Source organism: Callionymus lyra, chromosome 13 (genome assembly GCF_982586985.1).
Source record: "Callionymus lyra chromosome 13, fCalLyr1.hap1.1, whole genome shotgun sequence".
Taxonomy (NCBI): Eukaryota; Metazoa; Chordata; class Actinopteri; order Syngnathiformes; family Callionymidae; genus Callionymus; species Callionymus lyra.
The window spans coordinates 7336814-7358944 of NC_141830.1; the positions used below are offsets into that span (position 1 = coordinate 7336814).

At 37.4% G+C, this 22131-nt stretch overlaps 1 protein-coding gene across 1 annotated transcript in view; it reads left to right on the plus strand.

Annotated features, from left to right (window-relative positions):
- bckdhb (branched chain keto acid dehydrogenase E1 subunit beta) overlaps positions 1-22131 on the plus strand; it is a 31179-nt gene that overhangs the window by 2175 nt on the left and 6873 nt on the right. Inside the window, exons 3-8 of the mRNA XM_087805363.1 lie at positions 1209-1277; positions 4538-4671; positions 6120-6275; positions 8008-8116; positions 9063-9160; positions 11405-11515. Coding sequence (XP_087661489.1) covers positions 1209-1277; positions 4538-4671; positions 6120-6275; positions 8008-8116; positions 9063-9160; positions 11405-11515 — 677 coding nt within the window. The remainder of the gene's footprint in view (positions 1-1208; positions 1278-4537; positions 4672-6119; positions 6276-8007; positions 8117-9062; positions 9161-11404; positions 11516-22131) is intronic.

The following is a 22131-nucleotide window of genomic DNA, read 5'->3' on the forward strand; positions in this document are numbered from 1 at the left end:
CAACTGTGCAAAAATGAGCAGTAGGAAAAGGAGAATGACTGATCAGTGTTTTCACTTTTCTTTAATCTGCACTGTAGTTTGTGTGATTTATTATTAACTTATAAAGATAAATGTTTACACCGCACCTTTTAGCATGTTTTTTTTTTTTTTTACAGGATTTTCAGTGAGGGCTTCAAGTTATATAATATGTTTGTTTACAACTGTAATTAAAGTAACTAAATAAACCTCCTTTGTTTATTTCAAGGTACTGTATGCTTGATTATCCTTTATCTTAAAAATGGCTTTATAGCTTTACCTTAACAATCACAAATAAGTACATTTGATTGTGAATTATTTATAAAACTTGAGGAAAAAATACATGAAAAGAGGACATTGAAAAAATAATAGTATATTTAATCACAATCTCAATATTGACGTAAATAATCCCATTTGGGAAACATCATTTTTTTGTATGTTGTGTGAAAAGGATGATCTGTGGGTGTTATGACTAGTACATTTATAAATTGGTTGATATACTTCGAGTTGTAGTAACACAAGGCAGATTCACACTGAAATGAAAAGTAGAGTGAGGGAATAAACAATTACAGGATTGTTATGGATTACAAAGCTTGAAGTATAGGGTAAAAAAAGTTGTATTATAGATTAAAAAGGTCGTAGTATAGGTTAAAAAGGTTGTCGTATAGTGGCTTGTGTATTTGCAGAAATCATTTTCAAATTGCAGAAAAAATTTGTGACTTTCTGCAATATTGCAGAACACTGAACAAAATATATTTCTACCACTGCTGATTCTGCAACAAATGTTTTAGTTATTAAGGCCATTAATATTCTCAGTTTCTCGGGTTAGATTAGAAAAAAAACCTAAAGGGCTTTGTGACCCTGGTCTAGAAAGGCGCTTTAGAAATAACCATTAGTTACTTACTACTTACTAATTATTCCACAATGACCTTTATTTAATGGTAAATTGCTGCTTTTTATTGTATTCATTATCCTTGGAGCTCTAGACAGAATTTCTTCATTGTCAAACTGCAACAATAATTCTGTGTCAGTTTAGCTGCTCTACACCTCTTGCAACACACAGAACAAAACAAATGATGTATTTATTTGTTACAGTTTAATACAAAAGATGTGGATGATGATGCCACATGTATAGTACATCCAGGCTCGAACCAGTAATGCAGTTTATATGTTTTCAATGTGTTTATTTGCAGTCATCTTTGGAGAAGACGTGGCCTTCGGTGGAGTGTTCAGATGCACCGTGGGCCTCAGAGACAAATACGGTAAGACTTTTTCTCAACACTAGATGGCAGCATTATACCACAAAATCCCTTTGCACGTTACTGCTCGCTCTTCAGCGCGTGTCATGTTGTAGTACACACCTAACAGTGATTCTTTAAAAATGCCTGGGATATCTTGTTAAAAGAAAAAACGTCTGCTTTTTTGTCTCCTCTTGCCAAAACCACCGTAGCTACAGTCATGATAATGTATGATGATCAGTACAATATGGTAGCATGGGTCACACATCTTGTCATTTATGTTCAATGTCACCCTAAATCTAGACTCTGAGGTCTTTCCCAACTTGCATCGACAAAGCACTGTTTGGTAAAATAATTATAATGCACCAGCAATTATTTCTCCTTTAACTACAACAGCCTTTATGACCTTCCTTCCATGTACAATTCTGAGTTCGGGGGCAGGAGTGGAGTGAAAGTATCTGGATGTTCTGTTCCATGTTAGTCTTTGTATCTTTGTCTTTGTTGTTTTTTTTGTTTTTTTTTCCTTGACCTATGTTCTTTGTCTTTGTCTTTAGACTTAGATTGTGTCATCTTGTTCTTTCTCTTTATGTTCTTCTTACTTTATTTTTTATGTATTATTTTTTATTGTTTATGAAAAATTGCTGGCTATTGGTAAAAAACAATTTCCCAAAGGAGACCTCCTGAGGGATCAATAAAGTTTTACCTTACCTTACCTTACCTTACCTTCAATAATAAGGGCTCTTAAATATAATCATAACGGAGAATAACAAGCTCAATAGGCAAGTCCTGCTCAGTCTGGACTTGCATTTGTGTCTTCTACATGCGATGGTACATTATTGTGTTGCAAATCTTATATACTTTAATGGTAAAAGATCTGATTCATTGCTCATCTCTTCTTCTTAACTCATGTGTATCGCAAAAATGCCCTTTTTTTTTTAAAAGAATACCTATCCATTGGGTGTGAATATATTTTCTAACTTAAAGCCGAATAATGTAATACCAGTTTGAAATAATAGTTATTGTTCAGGGCTGTGATTGCCCGAGGGAAGAAGCTGCATAGTGATCTGCTGGTTTTTGGCGAGGTAGACGAGGCCGTGGGCTCGTAGGGGCAAGTCTAGCATGATGCTGCCAGCTGTGCTTTTCCCTGGTCTCTACACTAGTAGTTTATGCTTGTCCTGCCCGTACAATTGATGTACTCACTTTAGTATTTGGGAGTCTGTCAGCAGTGGTGACACATGTCTGGGCGCAACTGTGCTCCAGATTTAAGCAACAATGAGCATAATGCACGATACAAGTTTGATTTAAATCAGATCAATGTGAAAGACTTTAATCAGATCCAGCGATGAGCTCAAGTCTTTTGAAATTAGTCATTTTTATCTGGACTGATGCGCAGGAGGGATGTGAATCACGACACAGGGGCAATATACGATATTTAGTGATACTGTAGGAACAAGGATATATTTGTAGTATTGTCGAGTACTTGACTCTGGTGTTGCAGAATTTACAGACCACATGACTTTTGACGAAGTTGTAACTGCTTTCATTTGTTTTCAAACTAAAACATGTCCAAACATCAGCTTTAAAAGCATCTGGAGTCACTGTATCCTCTTGTTCTTGGTCATTGCTGGGATCTCGTGGGATTTCAATGTTCTATTAGCTACGGAGGATGCAGTGGCTGCTGCCATCTAGTGACGGGAAATGTAATTGCAACACAAAAAATGAAACCGGGGTAAAAATGTTAATTGTAAAAAACGGTTAACTCCGCTCTCTTTAGTGATGTCGGCTTGGTCTCTAGATTAGTGTATTTCAATTCTACGTTCATGTTGCCCTGTCGAAATCAGTGATTGGTTTACTGGGCGGCAAAGTTCTATAAAACGGTCACTACTTTTTATTTTGTTGAATGCAGGGAGTAAGGGGGTAACGGGGGAACACTGGAATTACTCTTCTCCTTATTGGGGGTGTCTTGTATTTAAAATAAAAGTATTATTATTTCTATTCCCAATTGCTTTGTTTCTCGGACTGACTAAATGGAAGTGTTGTTTTACGAGGAGCCGTATGTATACATATGGCTGTCACACACAATTTTGCACCTTAAAGGCAAACCAACAAAAGACATTTGATTTTTATTATACATAAACCGGTTTGCACAAGCAAAAACAATCACCTGCAGTAGGTAGGAGGAGCCCAGATTTAACATTATAGTGAAGAGGGAGTAGAAACGATGGTCTTTTTGTCTTTACAATGTAATCAGCAGTTTACTGTTGTTCTAGTATCTTTGACAGGAGATGAATCCAGCCCACCGCTGCCTGCACAGCCTTTGTTTTCATTGACGTCAGAGGTGTTGACCTTTTCGAGAGGGATCATTATTTTCCATCTCATCCTTGTGTACAGTGACGAGCGCAAATCTGTTTTTATCCGTCTGACTACAGAAAGAGGTGGCGCACACCTCTGCCACCTGCTGCTGTTCTACAGAACAGAGGTTAATGCAGGGCGAGCACTATATGAATGGCTTTTCACGGCGCTGGTGCGTCCGCCTCTGTGAACCATGGGGACCAGTGGCGACTTCAGTGTTGTTTGCCAGGAAATAACTAATGGTTCACAAACACGCTGTGCACACGCTTATCTTGAGCTTTATTCATCCAATCTTTTAAAAGTATGGTAGAGATGAGGAAAGACTCTTTTTAAAGCTGGTTGCTTATTTGGATTTATTATCTTAACAATATCATTTTACACTTAATCTTAAATTAATGACTAATGTTTATAAAATGTTTTTTTTATGTTGACATGTTGACCACCACATGAGCTAGTCCGATGATCTCAGGGATGCTGTAGCAGTTTGTGTTGCTGTGGTTCCTAAATGAACTTTGTCAACTCGGTGCAGGGAGGGCACAGCTTCACTGGTGAGAAGCACGCTTCCCAGCAACTTACAAAAAGATGGCATTGGCAAATACACAATGCTTTGAACAAAAAATAACATTTTCGGCCCAAATTTAGCTCCGGCGCGCTTGAGTCTCCTTTCCAGATTACAGGGTAGCAGCTGGAAAGCATGTTTTTTTACTTTCCAGTTTGTTCTTTTTAGCATGGTAAAAGTCTTTGTCAGTTTATGGATCTTTCAACTTTGTGTTTCTCATAATAATGTCAGCGTGATATTTGTAATAATGATATCTTGAAATTGTGTCAACTATGCTGGTAATGAATGTGTTATGTGAATAAATAAGAATTCTCTCCATTATCTGTCTTGTTAAGAAGCAATCCATGAACTTTCATTCTCTGTTTATTTTCAGGAAAGGACAGAGTCTTCAACACCCCCCTCTGTGAGCAGGGAATTGTTGGATTTGGAATTGGAGTGGCTGTTGCAGGTGCCACGGCTATTGCCGAGATCCAGTTTGCCGACTACATCTATCCAGCTTTCGACCAGGTGAGATAATTCTTTGGTTGATTTTCTTTTCGCGAAGAAACTGTTTAACGTCACACAGCTGAGTAATTGTTACACATTATCACGGTAGGATCGTCATAATGACTTTTTCCACACTTTTATTTCCGTCCACTAGGTTTAAGGTTAATGTCACAGAGAATAGGAGCGGTTCAGTTGTTCAGTGGTGCATAAATGTCAAGACCCTGTCTTTCTGTTTATCCACATCCCCTCCGTGAGATGAATGGCCGCCTCTGTTTTGTCAAGGGAGGCGGAAAAATAATAAAAGAAAATGGAGTGAATCCTCTTGAGATGACAAAAGCAAACGTGCATGTGTGGCCTCGCTCTCGGCTTTTGTTTAAAACATGCATGTGGAATTGAAGAGGACAAACTACTGTGCAGGGACAGCCTTTCCCCTCGTTGACATGACAAATCGAGCATTGTTTTTGTTGTTTATGCCAGTAAATACAATTGAACTAAGTGAAAATGTAAGACTTGCGATGAAGTGAAAAATGGTTTAAAACACTTTAGGTTTTCATTTAATCCAGGGTATGTCTGAGTGGTGCAGGTTTTTGTGCCAGAGAACCAAGAGCCGACTGTTATCATACAGAAGCCTGATTGGTTAACCTGTGATCTCTTGTTGGGTTGGAGAAAAATCCTTTGAGACCTTTTGGAGTATTTGAAGAAAAATGTTGTATTTGTTGTTTTTGACCAAACCCTGAGAAACGCAGTCCTGTCCAACGACTTTTCTGTTTTGACCCTAAAGTTCTAGGTATGGCTTTTGAGATGATTGTATATAACAAGCGTTTCTACCAACTTGGTGTTTACAGTCTTACTCTTACATTATTCAAACTAGGGATGAATATGTTTACAATTTTTTACTACACATGTAGTCGAGGGTTGTAACAGCCTTGCAAAGATTAGACTAGATGGTTCTGTCTCAATTGATGCGCCTCCTAATCCTATTAAAGCAAAGCCCTTATAGTTATCAGACAAAAATAATCTATTTGTGTAGACCACTTCAAATTTGTACTAAATTATAGAAAAATAAGGCAAAATTCAGTTATGCGTTATATCTGTCTCTAAGGTACATATAAAAATGCTTTAAACTTCCCTAAAATCAGCAGTGCACTTTATAATTGAATCAACTCTGGTTTACTAACTGACCTCGGACTGATTTTATGTTGTATGTGACGCTCATAAATATATCACAATCCTTGTAAAACACAAAGCAACACCTTGATCACTGTTGTATTACTCTTCACTATATCAATATTGTAATTTATGAATTTTAAGTACAATATGAATGAATACATAGGAGAGGAAAAGGGGTGTAGAGGTTTTTTTTTCATGTTTCTGAGCGATTCTGATTTAATAAACTGATAACAGTTTACACATGTAGACGTTGACACTAATTCCAACTAATCCTCCCAGTCATTGTGCTCTTGTTGCAGATTGTCAACGAAGCTGCCAAATATCGCTACCGCTCCGGGAACTTGTTCGACTGTGGAAACCTCACGATTCGCGCTCCTTGGGGTTGTGTTGGCCACGGATCACTGTACCACTCTCAAAGCCCCGAGGCCTTCTTCGCCCACTGCCCGGGTCTGAAGGTATGCTTTTGTTTTTTTCAACATCATGTCTTAAGAAAGAATTACCAATATGTGAAATCAACGCCGTCACATCGGGAAAACAACTTGACTCTGATTTAATTCGACCAAAATATGTCAAAACATCAGCTCTAAAAGCTGCTAGAGTCGGCCGTATCCTCTCATCCTTAGTCATCACAGGATTACATTGTTCCTTCAAGAAGTAATTGCAAACAAGCATGAACAAACCCTGTTAATATTTGCATGCTAATTGTAAATAAAATAAATATATATTTTATTTGCACATACTTTATTGAACTATAAATGATTTGAACTATGATAAAAAAAAACAAAATATTTGAAAGGCCAAAATTAAATGAATAAAATGTACCTTTAAAGAAAAAGAAATGGATACAGCGCTGTTGAATATCATTACAGTCTAGTGGAAAAAATATTAAGACATATCGCTGTATCAATGTTTTTTTTAAACCCCTTATATTTATGTTGCATCTAGGATTTAAGTCAGATGAATGAATCCTATGTCATTTGATTAAATGTGAATGCATGCAAGGAGGTTTTTCAAAACAGTACAAACAAAACAATTTATGGTATTTTAGTTTTTTTGTATTGAATTGTGGCCAGGGTTGGTACTTTACTGTTAATATGTTTTGCAGCTGTGATCCTGACAAGGCAGAGATTTGGGTGCGGCCGCTTTCAGTCTTCGTTTCATCTAATAATTATCATTTAAATGGATTCTTACAAGGCTGTCTTATTGATCAAAATTACATCCACTGAAATAATTACACTTGAGAACCATTAGATGTGTTTAATCAATGAAAGACTGCAAATGAGTTAATACTCTCAGAAGAAAGTGACGCATCAATGACTTAGTGGATAGAACACCATGTGCTTAAAGTAAACAAATCCAGCCCTCCCTGTGAGCATACATGTAATCATGATCATGTTTCTCATGTGGTACAGACTGGATGAGACTGTAGCAGAGCTGCACCACATCCTCTGCGAGTAGAGCAACAAACATGTTGTCTTAGCAAAAGGTCAAGCTGATAAATGTTAATCATTGCGTGTATTGTTGAAAGCTCCATCTGTGGGTTACACAGTGTGAAGGCCTCAGTTCCACTCTTGAATTATGCCGTAGATACAGCCTACACAAAATCATGCATTAACAGAAATGACAATTTGATGCTCACTTGTATATGGATTCCGTGTGTTGGCTTGATCTTTAAAATGTCCACAAATAAAAGATGATCTGATGAAACGTAGGATTGATCCTTAAAAATGGTTTGTAAAGTCTTTCTCTCAAAATTTAACCTAGCCTAATAAGCCCTAAATATTATATTTTATTTAAACATTTTTAACATTCTTTTTTTTAAATGCTATAACGGTTCAATAACAATCACTTTTTTTAATCAATATACTGCATTTTCCCTAAAGAGATTTATTTTATATGTAATGGTAATTTCAATTTAGTTTAAGAAGTGTGTGTGTGTGTTTATGTGTCTATATATATATATATATATATATTTTTATGAGCATTTAAATAAGTAAGTAATAATAAGTTTGATATTCTCATTCAGATGATTCAGAAATAACCTTTCGAAATTCAGTATTTTTTTGAAATGTGACAATTTTAAATGTTTAATTCAATCCTCCAATATTCTGTTGGCACTAATATACTTCCATAGATATTAACTCCATGTTACTCTTGTACTCTTGTCTTTATTTCTCTACTCTTCAGGTTGTTATACCTCGTAGTCCTGTGCAGGCAAAGGGTCTGCTCCTGTCCTGCATCGCTGATAAGAATCCATGCATTTTCTTTGAACCAAAGATCCTTTACAGAGCAGCAGGTATGTTTGTATGTATGTCTTTTAACAACGTCCTAGTGTGCTAAACAGTACACTCATCATTTTTTACTGTACACAGATGTTCCCGCTAATGAGTGGCAAACGTACAATAATGCCTGATTACAGATGGCATGACATCATTTGTATAAGAAGTCTTTATATGGACCAAACGCTCGAGCCTATCCTGATATAATTGCAAGATTTTTATTGCCAGTCGCTGCAGCACACTTTGAAACGTCTGTATGAGATTGTAAGTTGAAGAGCTTGTTTGGGTTAATTATTGTAACATGAGTCAAAACAAGAAGAAGTTGGCGGAGCAAACCAGGACTTGAAGCATTTGCCTGGTCCAGAGCCAAATTAAAAAAATGTTCGTCCTCAACCGATTTTCTCACAATTCCTGCTGGGGAGGTTGTTATATTTAATGCATAATGATTGATTTTACCATTACTATTCTTTGTGAAATAATGGTGGTAGTTTATCAATCTTGACTATGGTTGATGAAGGCGAAAGATAGCTTTCCACTTGATGTTTACAAAGCTATTATCAGTGATGATAAGTTGATCATGCCAGTCTTGTGCTGGTTGGCTTGTGGCTCCAATATTTTACACTTCAATTCTTCTAATTGCAGCAGATGGTGTTTTAAATTCATCATAAAAGCCATATTTTGTCTCAACAACACACAACAGTTAAATATAACATGGTTTAGATTTAATTTTCTCAAACAGCTACTGTTCCTCTAAATTAAACATGGCTAGTCTGACCAAAAACATCACAATTGGCTTTAATAGCCAATTAAAAAATGATCTTGAGATAAGAAAATCACCTTGTTTTTCATAGAAAAATGGCATAATAATATTTTTTTTACATGTAAACATTTTCTTGAATCTATTCGTCTCAGAACGACAGGATCTTTTCAATAAAATAAAGCTTTTTCTATGCGTCTTTGCAGTGGAGCAGGTTCCCACGGAGGCGTACACCATCCCTCTCTCAGAAGCTGAGGTTATACAGGAAGGAAGTGATGTCACTATGGTTGCCTGGGGAACACAGGTAGGTGATGCTTAGTGGCCTGGGTGGGCTGAGGAGGTCAAAACTGTCATGTATATTTTGCATAATTTTTCCATGGAAGGAAAGCATCTCTCCTGGACTAAATGACATTTAAAGCCATAGAAGCAAGCAGGGGGATTAACGTTAAGTCCTCCATTGCTGCGGGGCCTCTCAGCTGGCAGCCCGAGACTATATCTGTCCAGACATCTCCACAGCATCTAGACTTCCTTTGGCTCACCATTTCTGAACAAGTCGATGTGTGCTGCTCACTTTTCCATTGTTTTCTTTCTTTTCATCATAGAGATTTTATTTTCTGTTTCTTTGTGTTGACTTTCCTGTAACTCGGCGGGAGTCGGACCACTGTGATTGTCCTCAGCCTCTCTGTCAGGCTTATCCATGTCGTGATGTACCTGCTGCATACGTGGGGGGTCAGGCCATTGAAGGAAAGGTCTCCAGCATAGTGATAATTGTGGCGGGGTGGAAAAAAAAGATTGGGATTATCTGGGAAATCATTTGTAAATCATAGGGTTCATTCGCAATTTATTCCTCATCATTTACAGTTGAATACAAAAGACCAGTGTTAATGAAGTATCTGAGCGTTATCTCAAAAATTCCCTTCACAAATGTTATTTTAAAAATAACCCTGTTACTGGAATTACTGTATGTGTGATATAAAACTATAATGACATTAACAAGCTTTTTTTGGGGGACAAAACTTCTATGGTTAACGGAGTAAACACATTCATACACATAACTTTGTCGATCTATTTTGTCTAATTTTAAGAGACCCACAAGGTACATTCATGACCGAGTTATTTCACTATCTAATAGCTAGTAGTCTATCTACCTCTAGATCAGTGGTTCCTAACCCTAGGGTTTCGATGAGTCGGTCTCAGGGGTTCGGCAGGGCCTCCGCCGTGGAGGTCCAGACACACCCGAATGATCGTGTTGATTCGTGATGACGCACCCCGCTTGGCCATCACGAGCTGCAGATGATCATGCTACACAGCTTGGCCAATCCTGCTGCGGGGAATTTAGTGCGCTCAGTAGTCAACGTGTGACTTCTTTATTAATATTTTAATCCATACTAACTATGTCGGGCAAAAGAAGAAAGTGGTCGGACGAATACGTACAACATGGATTCGCATCATGGAACTTGATAGGAGTGAGCGTCCTATCTGCATGATTTGCAACTCAAAGTTCAGCAACTCTAGCCTCGCACCGGCAAAACTAAAGGAACACTTCTTGAAGCTGCATGGAGACGGGGAATACAAGAAAATCATATATTATTTTTCACTAAAGAAGGGTTCAGTGAATGCGCGTATTAAACTGGTGGGGTTCGGTACCTCCAACAAGGTTAAGAACCACTGATCTAGATAGATAGATGGATAGATAAAACTTTATTGATCCTTCGGGAAATTGTTTTTCCAGCCAGCACACAGCAACACAGACGAAAGAAATAGCAAGATGACACAATCTAAGTCTAAAGATAAAGAAAATGGATCAAAGAAAAATAACAAAGAAAAAGGATACAAAGATTAACATAGAATAGAATCATCTTTTCACTCCACTCCTGCCCCAAAACTCCGAATCAAACAATCTAATAGAACAAGGGATGAATGAGTCCCTGAGTCTATTAGTGTTGCATCTGGGAAGGAGCGTTCATGCTCCATCTGCTTCTCTGCTATTGTATCTATTTTGAACTCTTAAATTTTAAAGGTTATTGGGCTTTTTTCCATTTAGTTATTGAGGTTATTTTTCTTCCTACTTTCCTGGATCTTTGTTCCCGGGACTGGTTCCATTTGCACTGTATTTCGGCTTCATTTGTAAAATATAAAATGAAAACTTTCACAACACAGTCTCTGGCATTGAAGTAATTTTATTTTTCCACTGTTAACAAAAAAAAAAAATTGCCTGCCAATTGAAAAAGGTATGAAGCCAGACACTTTGGTTCGTTAGACAGTAAAGAGACTTTCCCAAGCTCAAGAAATGCTCTTAAAAAATGAAAAAATAAACACTTGGCATACCAAACTTTGGAATAAGGAATGGATTGAACATTTATCAATTGGTGTTTAATAGATTTTGCTTTTTCTTTTAACTTGGATAGCAGGTTGTGTTCCATGTCCAAGATGTATTAGGAACATTCTCTTGCGCTTGTCCATTATCTGTGTGAGCCAAAGTTAATGTTGATGTGGGAGTGCAATCACAGACGAGTTGGCCTGACGGAATATGCTCTCATTTTATCAGATCCATGTGATGAGAGAGGTGGCGAACATGGCTCAAGAAAAGCTTGGAGTTTCCTGCGAGGTCATTGATCTGCGCACCATCCTTCCCTGGGATGTGGAAACGGTTTGCAAGGTGAGGCAACTAAACCAAACTTTCTGTTATCAATCAAAGAGTGTGTTCTGTGTTTATCTTTAAGACAGCATTTCCATTTTCTTAATATGTAACAATCCTTTGTAACTTCTTCAGCGATGTTAAACGTGTTAACATTGACTAAATGAATAACTTTGAAACGTGCTATCCTAAAAAAAACAACCACACTGCTAAGGGAATATAAGTCTCTGTTGAGCTTAAAAACAGGAATCTCATCTGGACATTGATGAATGTTTTGGAAAGGCTTTTTCGGGAATGAAACATTGAGCAAAGGCGGTCGTCAAACATCTGCTCGGATGTTGAATTGAAAATGAGCCATGAAAATGTCATGTGCCATCTCTGCAGGTCAACATGACTGCCTGCTGCCGAACAATTCAACTGATTCACCATCCTTTATTTTGCATATTTATTGACTCATTTCCATTGTTCTCCAGAGGACAACAAATGGTAATGTTAGGGGCTACCATGCTGCGCACAGCTGCCAACTAGATTTTATAACCAGCAGTTAAGACACAGGATGAACTTGCGGTGCAAGGGTAGTAATTTAATAGGGACTCAATTGGAACCAATGGTAAAGATGGTAGTTAAACGCTGGCAGTGAACACTGAGTAATTTCGAGGAAGCAGTCATTAATCTCATTTGGATCAGGAAGAAAATGTGGTGATGTGTGTGTAAATCTCCGCCATATAAAAACAAGTACCATGAAATTTAATTGTTTTAATTGCGCAGCCTTTGGCCAAACAATGGTGTCTAAAGTCGAGATCAAAAAACGATCATTGTCAAATTCCTGCATTTTGCTTTTTTTCCGATTTGATTTTAATGTAGATGATAAAAAAAAACAACATTTGGTTGGGCATCTTGTTTTATAATCATGCCATCATGACCAGAGGAGAGAAATCCTTCCAGACTGTTGCATCTAAGCTTTGGAACGATCTTCCTCTGTGTTTGATGATCTACTGACTCCTTCAAGAAACATCTCAAGACGTTTTTATTTGTGCTTTTCCATGATTTTCTGGGACTCCTGTGTTTGTCTTATGTGTCTTGGCATAGTTGTTACTCTTTATTGTTTTTATTGTTAAAGCTCTTTGTGACCCTGGTCTAGAAAGGCGCTTTACAAATAACCATTACTTACTTACTAACTACTACTTTAACTTTTTAACTCTTAGGTTTAAAACTTCTGCCACAGCTCTGGCCTTTACAAAAACAATTCCAACAACCTCTTGACGGTCTGTGTTGGTTCTAATGCTGCAAGCTAAGATTTGTAGTAAGAATTCTTTTTTTTTTGTTGTAACTTTCAACTACTATTAATAAATTGTTCAGTTTCTACAAGGTTAAGTCCACTTTCTTTCCCAGCATTGGGTTAAGTTGTTTGACTTGGTCAGACGGTTCTCTGGTACAGGTTTAAAAATAAGAAATAAAACAACCCTTTATTATATTAATCCATTGTTAGTGGCGGTAAGATTTTCCAGACTTTGGACATGACCGCTGGTCTATAATACTGCACCAAATCTTCTACCATGATTACTAAAAGAACCGACGTTGCCACATGCAGGTTTGTTTTTTACAGCTGCAGCTCATGCAACCTTGTCCTCCTTGACCCATGCTGAAGATTACTTTTTAATCTGTGCTGTTGAAACATCCAGATTTCCTTCACCGTTTTCTCTATTGGAGTTATCGAAATCTTCCTAAATAATTACGTGACAATTTAATTGATTTCACCATAAGCCAGTGGTTTTTATTTTTCATTTTTTATGACACAAGATGAATGTAGTGTTGAATCTTGGCAGAGTGTTCAAGTGAATGTTCACTTGGATGATTTCAAAGTGCTGTTTTTATAACAAGTGATAACATATCTTGTTATGTTTGCATCTCTTGGTAACTCGGAAGCACAAGGTCCAGCATGTTTCCCTCTATTAGCACACTAAATCAGGCTGCAAGTCTGTTCTAGTCTTTTAAAAACTGTGAGTTATATTTTGGCGATCTGCATGTTCAACTGTGGGATTTATTTTTATTACTGAAATATTTTAAAAAATATGTGGCTAAAAAAAGAGTTAAGAGGCTAATGACTATTCTAATTATGAAGTAATATGTGATTAATATTAAACATTGTTGTTACTAGGTGACCCTATATTCAAATAAACATACATTTTTATATTGAAAATGTTTGATCCTATGTTATACAGACATATCGGCTTATTTTTGGGGAAGGTTGGCTTAGCTACAAGTAAACTTGTCTGTTTTTTCCCAACTTTTTGAAGCTTGACTTTTTCCCTTTACTGGTTCAAGTGAAGCTTAATCCGAGCACTGGTGACTCACAGACCTTCGTCACAAAAACATGAGTCATCAGATTTCATTAGCATAATTAAACGTTGTTTTGACTTTTTTGTCATGTCACAATTGTTATCTGTGTAAGTCTGAATATAACAGAGGAATCATTCAAAGTATTCTATGATCTTACGGAAAAGAGACAAATTAGACATTTTTTTAAAATGGTTTTATTATCAAGAAAGCAACTATGGCTTGTTGTATGAATCACAATTTGGTGCGCAGCTCATCTACACTTTTTTTCTTTTATTAATATGATACTACTTGTTTATGTAATTGTTTTAGTTATAAATGCAATAACCACATATATTTTTCTTCTTGTAATTGGACCTATAATTTGCCCCCAAAAATGTCCAACAGAAGCTGAGCTATTTAAATTATTTATAAATGTTTCTAAATAATAGCCAAGATTATTCTTAATGATGAGTATTGTTGCCAGCCAAAAAATGTCGGCGAAGAGTACTAGAATTTACTTAAATTTTTTGGATCTATGCAATAAATGTCTTAGTGCACCAAATTAAAAGATTCTCAATGTATTTCTCCCTCTATTAAACAAAATGCAGGATTTAAAGTCGACATGCCCTAAGTGCCCTGGAGTCTGTTGACTCACGGTTAAGATCGGCTCTTTACCAAGGCCCGGTCACCCACCACTTCCCCCTTAATGGTTTTAATCTAATGTGTGTCGTCCGTCGAAGCCAGCAGGTAAATGCAGTGTGCAGAAATAACCAGTAGACAGCCTGGACACTGTATGCTCAGATCTGTTTGTTCCTCATGCTCCGTTGGAAAATGGTTTATCAAGGTTGAGGTTTACTTTTCTAGCAAGCTAGATGTTTTTTTGTTTTTTATTGATCTGTGCCGCACCGATGTTGACCCGTGCAACTTGATAATGAAAACCATTCCGCCTGATTAACCACATGTTAAAATAAAAAGTACAAACACAAAAACTATTTAAACGATCTGTTTTGAAGAGGTTGTTCAGAGCTTTTTTTTTTAATGCTCATTTGAAAAGTGAAGATTGACTGCAGTATTTTCCCAGGCTGACCATTTTAAATGTCTAATTTGACATTTCCATGCACTTCCATTTCTTTCATGCAGCCACATGGAAACTTGGCAAGTTATTTTTAAAATGCAACTATCAAAGTTAATAACTGTTCACCTGGCATTCTTCTTAAATAGGTGCTGTTTTATAGCACTTTGTGAAAAAGTGATGAGAGGACTTTACCTGTCCTTCAATAGCATGTGTACTCACTTACCCGAGCTCCCATCACTTCCAATGAGCTGTGCGTTTCCGTGAAAGACGGTTCTAGAAATTGCTCGCAAAATACGAACCCATCTTCTGCTTCATTTCCTTAATTTAAAAGATGAGCCTTGAACCTGTCATCTTAACACCAGATGGCTTCCAGATGATGGTCTGGGAGCTTCTTGTTTCCTCTTTTTTTTTTTTTTTTTCTTTCTTTCAAACCTATGTTATTAGCAAAGCTTGTTTCCACTCCAGATGTTTTTCAAATTGGTGAAATACCTAAGCTAAAATGGCAGAATATCGGGATAAATGACATTCAAGTTGACAGAGTAGAAAATCTGTTTCTATCATTTCCATGTCAATTATACAACATGAAATGCCAGTGTGGCTAATTGAGATGAACATAAAATGTTTCAGCAAAAGGTTTGTTCTTATTTGACCATTATTAATAATATAAATAAATAATAAATAACTGTCATTCTAAAGCATTTTCATTCTAAACTGAAAATTAATGTTAAGTTATCCAGATAATAGAACAATTACTCATCATTTTTAAAACTAATGTTAAAAGTAAGTAATTTTTTATAACATTGCAATACTATCTTTTGGGGGAAGACGTAAGGAAAACACATTTTTAACTAAAAAGCAGTGATGGTTTAAAGTATTTATTCAACTCTTACCATCAGTTAAGACTATTTAAGTCACAGAATTGAAGCTTTACATTTCTACAAAGTTTTTTAATGGATTTTTCCAAATTTAAACAATTTCTCTTAAAGCTTTAAAATTGATGAAAATATATTTAAATTAAGTTTTTGCACAGACTAAAATACTGTTTGACCAAACAGCACTCTATAATAAATGTACTTTTACCTCGTGGATTGGATACAATAAAATTGCAGTCTGATCATCAAAAGTGATCTTGAAATTAAACCATTTGGATTCATGTTATCCTTCAATTATCCTTTGTTTGCCTTCTGTACGTCCAGAAAATTTGATACCACCCTAATCAGAATCTGTTGTCTTGGGCGTCAGAAGCACGGGTTTGAACTGTCTGTGAGCAATTAGCTCACAGACAACTGGGATTACAGTTTTTCTTTTCTTTCCCCTTGAGCGGTCTCTCGCAGTGTGCACTTATTGACTGACCGTAACTCGTCTAATATCTTTGGCTAACTGTCACACAAACTGGAAACAATTGGAATAGAAGAAATAGGCATAGGAAGAAAAGTGGTCAGTGGTTTGGGACCCACTCCTTAAGTTCCTATTATTGCAGCCCTTGTCTGTAATTACGGTGTTAACACTGGTTTCTATGGCGCAAACTAAGAAGACTTCAGGGAAGGATTGAACACCATGGGCTAAGTTTGCCTGCATGTCAACTCTCTCCTGGGTCATGTGCAGTGCTGCCGAAGTGTGTCTGTGATTATATAAGTGGAAAATGAATCATGGTTTGTTCTTTGCTATCAATGCTATCAATTCCCATTTATCCAGAAAACGTATGCCAAAGATAGAATTTGTGGTTGAATTCTGAATCATCAATTACTCAGTAAAGCAATATTCCCTAAGCACATTTTGAAACGTGTCTTATCCTCACTTCTCTCCATTCCTCTTCCTGGCTGAAACCAGTGAACACATTCCACAACTAGGCACTGGAGATTTCTCAAATTCTTCTTACTGACTTCCACTGAAGAATTATTGTGTAAGATTTTCCACATCTGCACTTGGACAGATTGAAAATTCATACAGTTGCAATTCCAGTTTCATAATGTACCTGTGAGTAAATCTGCAGAGTCCATTTTCCTGATGACCACCTGGTGTTTCTGACTTCTGTATCTTCTTTTGACCAATACACAAACTATATTAATATTAATAATGATGGAAGAAAGATGTGATCCTTGACCAAACACAATTATGAAGCCAGATGTTAATGGTGATGATTGCAACGACAGTTTTGGTAATGAAATGAGCCGTCTGTAAGCAACATTCCTTTTTTACTGGATGAAGTGTAGTCTCTTTGGACGCCATCAACGGTTTTCCAATGGAGAAAAGGGTTGAGCTAAGAAGCATTGGCAATATGCGTGTCCATATTGAAACCATTCAGGTCAATCAAAGGTCCAGAAAGTCTTGGGTCACAAACTTATAAAGACAAAAAGAGAAATTCAAAACACACAAATTATAAAAGTTTTATATCCATCATTGAAAATATCCATACATTTTGTTTAGCTATGTTATAGTTGGTGACCAATGACCAGTTTACAGACATTTACACTTAAAATAAAACTATATACGGCCTAAATTAATAAAGCATGATAATACATTTTGACATGTGTAAGTGAAAATGGGAATCCATATAGTTATTTATTTCAGTAAGTAATTTATATTTATAGAGCGCTTTTCAAAACCAGGGTCACAAAGCGCTTAATCTATCAAAACAATACTCAATAAAATATAAACTAAAAAGGTCAAGATGACACCGAGAACAACACAAGATGTTAATAATCTCAACATGATGGATTTAATAATAATACACTCCATCGATGGTATTTATATTTGGAACAAGATTAAACACAACTAAATCAGTATTTTGAATGGAACAATGCAAATGAAATCTTCAAATTTGGTTAGAAAGCCCCTTCTACAGCTATGATAATATGTGAAAAGGTTTCCAAATCAATAGTGGCCTGAAATATTTGGCTATAGCAGAGTGGGGGAACATGTTCTACATGGTGTGTCAAAAAAAGCTATTTATTTATATGCTAGTTCAGTCTGGACAGTGCATGTGTAAAGGTAATGTGTGTGTCTATTTGTGTGTCTGTATATGCGTGTGTCAGAGAGTAATTGACTTGAATTGGTTTTAATGGGATTTTATGGGACGTTTGAAGTTATTTCAGTCTGAGGTCTCTTCAGGCGTCCTGGCTCCTCTGGAGGCAGCCTTGGCCCTCCGCCCGGCGTTGAGGCTGTTCTACACTTTCTCTCCGGCTCTTTCATACTTGTCCTTTTTACCGCCTCCCTGGTTCTCACTTTTTCTCACTGTCGTGAGAGTGTGTGTGTGTCATTGCAGCCCGCTGACAGAGTGTTTGTGTTTCATCATGCCCTCCTTCACTTGCAGAGCTGTCATTTGACAGTGCCTCTCTGCCGCGCTCACCCGGTTCCACTGATCACAGGGCATCGCTTTAAAGCTGCAGTCGAGTAATCGGGCCTCATATCAACTCTCATTTGTCATGAGGATCACACGGCTGCACTCATATTTGTGCCCGAGCGGTGGCCACAGAATTAAAGAGTTGGCATTTTTGGGATGGAGGCCAGCATACTCTCACATGCAAGGACGACTCGGGTTCAAGATAAACGTTCTTTTCCTGTCATATTTTGATTTACTGCCTGTGGCGAGACAAAAAGAGTACATAGGAAATGGAGTCACTCAAATCTGCCGTTTATGGGCTATTGGTACTAAAATTCTATTTTTCATCACCACCATTTTTTTGGGGATTATTAATGTGTTGTTATTGTAAACGGAGGATAAATACATTGAAATGTTAGTCTTTGCAGCCACACATTTAGTTATGGCAGCTAGGTTCTTACTTACTATTTATTTGCCAATATATCACAATATTCTGTTCCAGGATACTGTTTTTCTTTTAAGTGTTACCATTGTTCCTTTATGTTTATAGTTTAATAACACATGTGTGTAAAAATACAATACAAATACAAAAAAAAGCATACAAAAAATACAATGCATACAAAAAAACAAACTGCTAGTTGGTTGCAGTAATTACGTCCTCAGCACCTAAAGGAACATTCAAATTCTGCGGGATCCCTGCGAGGACTGAGGATGAGAGGATACAGTCAACTCCAGCTGCCTTAAAGCTAATGTTTGGACATATTTTGGTTTCAAAACAAATGTAAACAGTTACGACTTTACCAAGAGTCATGTGGTCTGCGAATTCTGAAACACTAGAGTCAAGTACTCAATACTCCTAAATATACCTACAGTGTCACAATATATCGTATTGTATCGCCAGATTCTTGCCAATACGTATCCCTAGTTCTTACGGTTTTGATATCATACCTACAGCTCATGCTGGTAAATAAAATGAACCATAACAAAGTATACGTTTTGAATGCATAAGCGGTCTTCCGAGGCCACATCCGTCTGCGTGTGGAAAGAAAGTATATATGCTATGGGAGAGTGACGGCGTTGACCTTGCCCCTCAGAGGCCATGCCATGTGATTGACCACGGGCAGCTCATGTGGTGAGGTCACATACCGGTAAACGCTGGAACTGAAAGAATGAAGGCAAAGAAGGTCAGATAGAGGATTTAGGAGGAGCTAAATGAAAATGTTTGACAAGAAAGAGGGCTCTACAGGGTGAAAGAACTCTGAGGGAGGGGCGGCACGGTGTCCAATGTCAAAAGAAATGCACCTTTGGAAGCTGAGAGCACAGAGCGACTGTGGTGTGGACGACTCCTCACTGCTCATTAGGTTTGGGTGTGTATGGGAATTGCTGTAAACATGACATTTCTCTTGCTGCCAGCAGAACAACTAATGACAGCCTGCAGCACAATGAAATGTAAAGTTTCAGCCACCAGAGCTGTCGACATGCCCAACAGCGTCGGACCTCCACCACCGTTCCAGAGCTGTGCTCTTGTCTGAGCCAGCCTGGTGTTAGATCGAGGAGTTTAACCAAAATGAAGTTTGGGGCACAAGCCATTCCAGACCATTTTGTGACATGTGATCTTTTTCTAGGGATAAACCCCAATGGATCTAGATAACAAACACTGAACAAGAAGAAATGTCGATTAGAATTCCTGTTGCACCTACTTTAGTTAATATGAACCCCTTGATTCAGGGATCAATAAAGTGCAGTCTAAGTCTAAGTCTGATGCAAAGTTAACCCATCTCGTACCATATTGTTTAAGTTATAAGCCAACAGGGCAAACAAATTTCTTCTATCTGAGCATGTTTAATATGGGAAAGGAACCTTTTAATACATTTTAGTTTTTACTGGGAATGTTATCAGGCACTTTTTAGTAATAACAATAAAAAAATCATTTAAATAACCACTCAGAAAGGCCCAGAGGGTCAATTTATAAACCAAGAACTCTCCATTAAACATTGAGCTATTGTGCCAACTTTGTTCTGGATTTGTTTAGCAAAGATGTCCAGTTTACAAACAAACCTTGTGTTCTCCCTTGGCTGCAAAGACCCCCTCAGCCCCAAACTGGTTCTTCAATCTACAGACGTGAAAAGTGGCTGTCATGAGGAATTGAAGGGACAGGCTGACTTTTAAGAGAAGGGTCAAACCGCACAATAAGTGTAGATGATTCCGACTCCCGGAATCCCACGTCCACCGCTGTTGAAGGCTGCTGCCACAATTACTAGGTATACTTTTGAGTCCTGTCAAAGTCTTATGTCAAAGTCAAGCCTAGAATTTTGTCATTTTCAAGGCCACTTTGCTTTTGTTTGCCCTGTTTGTAGAGGAAAAAAATGCCTCAACATATAGCATTTCAAAAGAAGGAATTTCCTGTTTTTATTCTTCGCAAGGGTATGAATTCAAACTTTAGTCATTTTCTACTCGCCCTCATTGTCGATTAATGGTTGGGATTATTTTCATTATTTTAAAGGCACAATGTATGTCCAAAACGACACGCTTTAAAACATCAAAATACCTCTCTACTGCTCACCCCCTAATGTAACTTTCGTATTGACGCCTCGACATGAGAAATTGTTACACAAAAGTTAATAAGTCTATATTTTAAGGTTGTTTGTGGCATAAGATCCTAGTCTCTCAGCTCCAGCTACAAGTGTTGAAACACATTGCAAGTGTCACCGTGCATGTGCAAGATAGTGGAATCTTCTAAGACTAAAAGCTTAAAATATAATTTGGCACAGGCTGCTCCATTAAAATGGCCACATAATGCATACAACTCCAGAAAAGGAACGTTTTAGTCTGAAAATAATCCCAAACCTTAGTGGACATGAGGGTGAGTAGGACATGAGCAACAGACCATCATAAACCAAAATTTGAGACTGTAGTAAATATGAATATTTCTATGGCCCTTTCTCCACCCCCCACTTTATGAATGTAAAATCAAACGTCAAAGTCTGTTAGGAATGTGCTCTTATAATATAGTTTTGCGTTAACAGTGTTTCCAAAATGTTAGTGTGTTTGTATGCGATGTTAATCAGAAAGGGAATGAGTTCAGCATGAGTCCATCAATACTGTTTATCTACCAGACTCTTATGAGTCATCCCTGTTCAGTGAAAGCAAACACATGTTTTGTCCGGATGTTTTATTTTAGGCAACATCTTAATACACTCCGACAGTGCAGTTGACCGTTCTCCTCCAGCTTTATTACGCAATCCCTGAAAGGGGTTCGCATTATCATTCATTTATCACAAATTTATATTTTCTCAAAGCTCCAGTTCAGTTCTCAGTATGTTTTGACGCTTTCATTTGGTGCCTGTACTGTCAACTCATTTCTCACTAAATGTTTGTGCATCTAATAGTTGCATCGTTTACTTCAGTTAATTTGTGCGCGGCTGCCAGATTCTGGACCACAGCAATGTAAATATTAGTCTGTTCAAGCTCAGACTAAAACGTCCTCTCTTTCTTGTACCGTGGTTTGTTTAAGTGAATATGTCATGCTGAATTCATCAGCCAAGTTAACATCTGACGGTCGTTATTGTACAATTACTGATGACTCTCCTCCCTGTAGTGCCCTGAAAATATCGTGTCCACAGGCACACTCCGCTTTGACAGAAGCAAGTGCATTATAATATGGGTTTTTATCTTGTAAGCAGATAACGGGTGGAGCAAAATCAACCTTAATGTGAGGTTTTTGAAAAGCCAAAATGCCTGGTAGGCACAGACCTCTAATGTCCATCCTCTTGGGCAGTCTAAACCTCCAGCTCTCAATACATATCCATTTTCAAGCACATGCATGTAATTTGATCAGCAGTTGTACATGATTATCTGCCTATCTTTGCGTTTGACTTACTTGGAAAGTGAGAAAAGAAAAATGGAAATCCTTTTCAAACC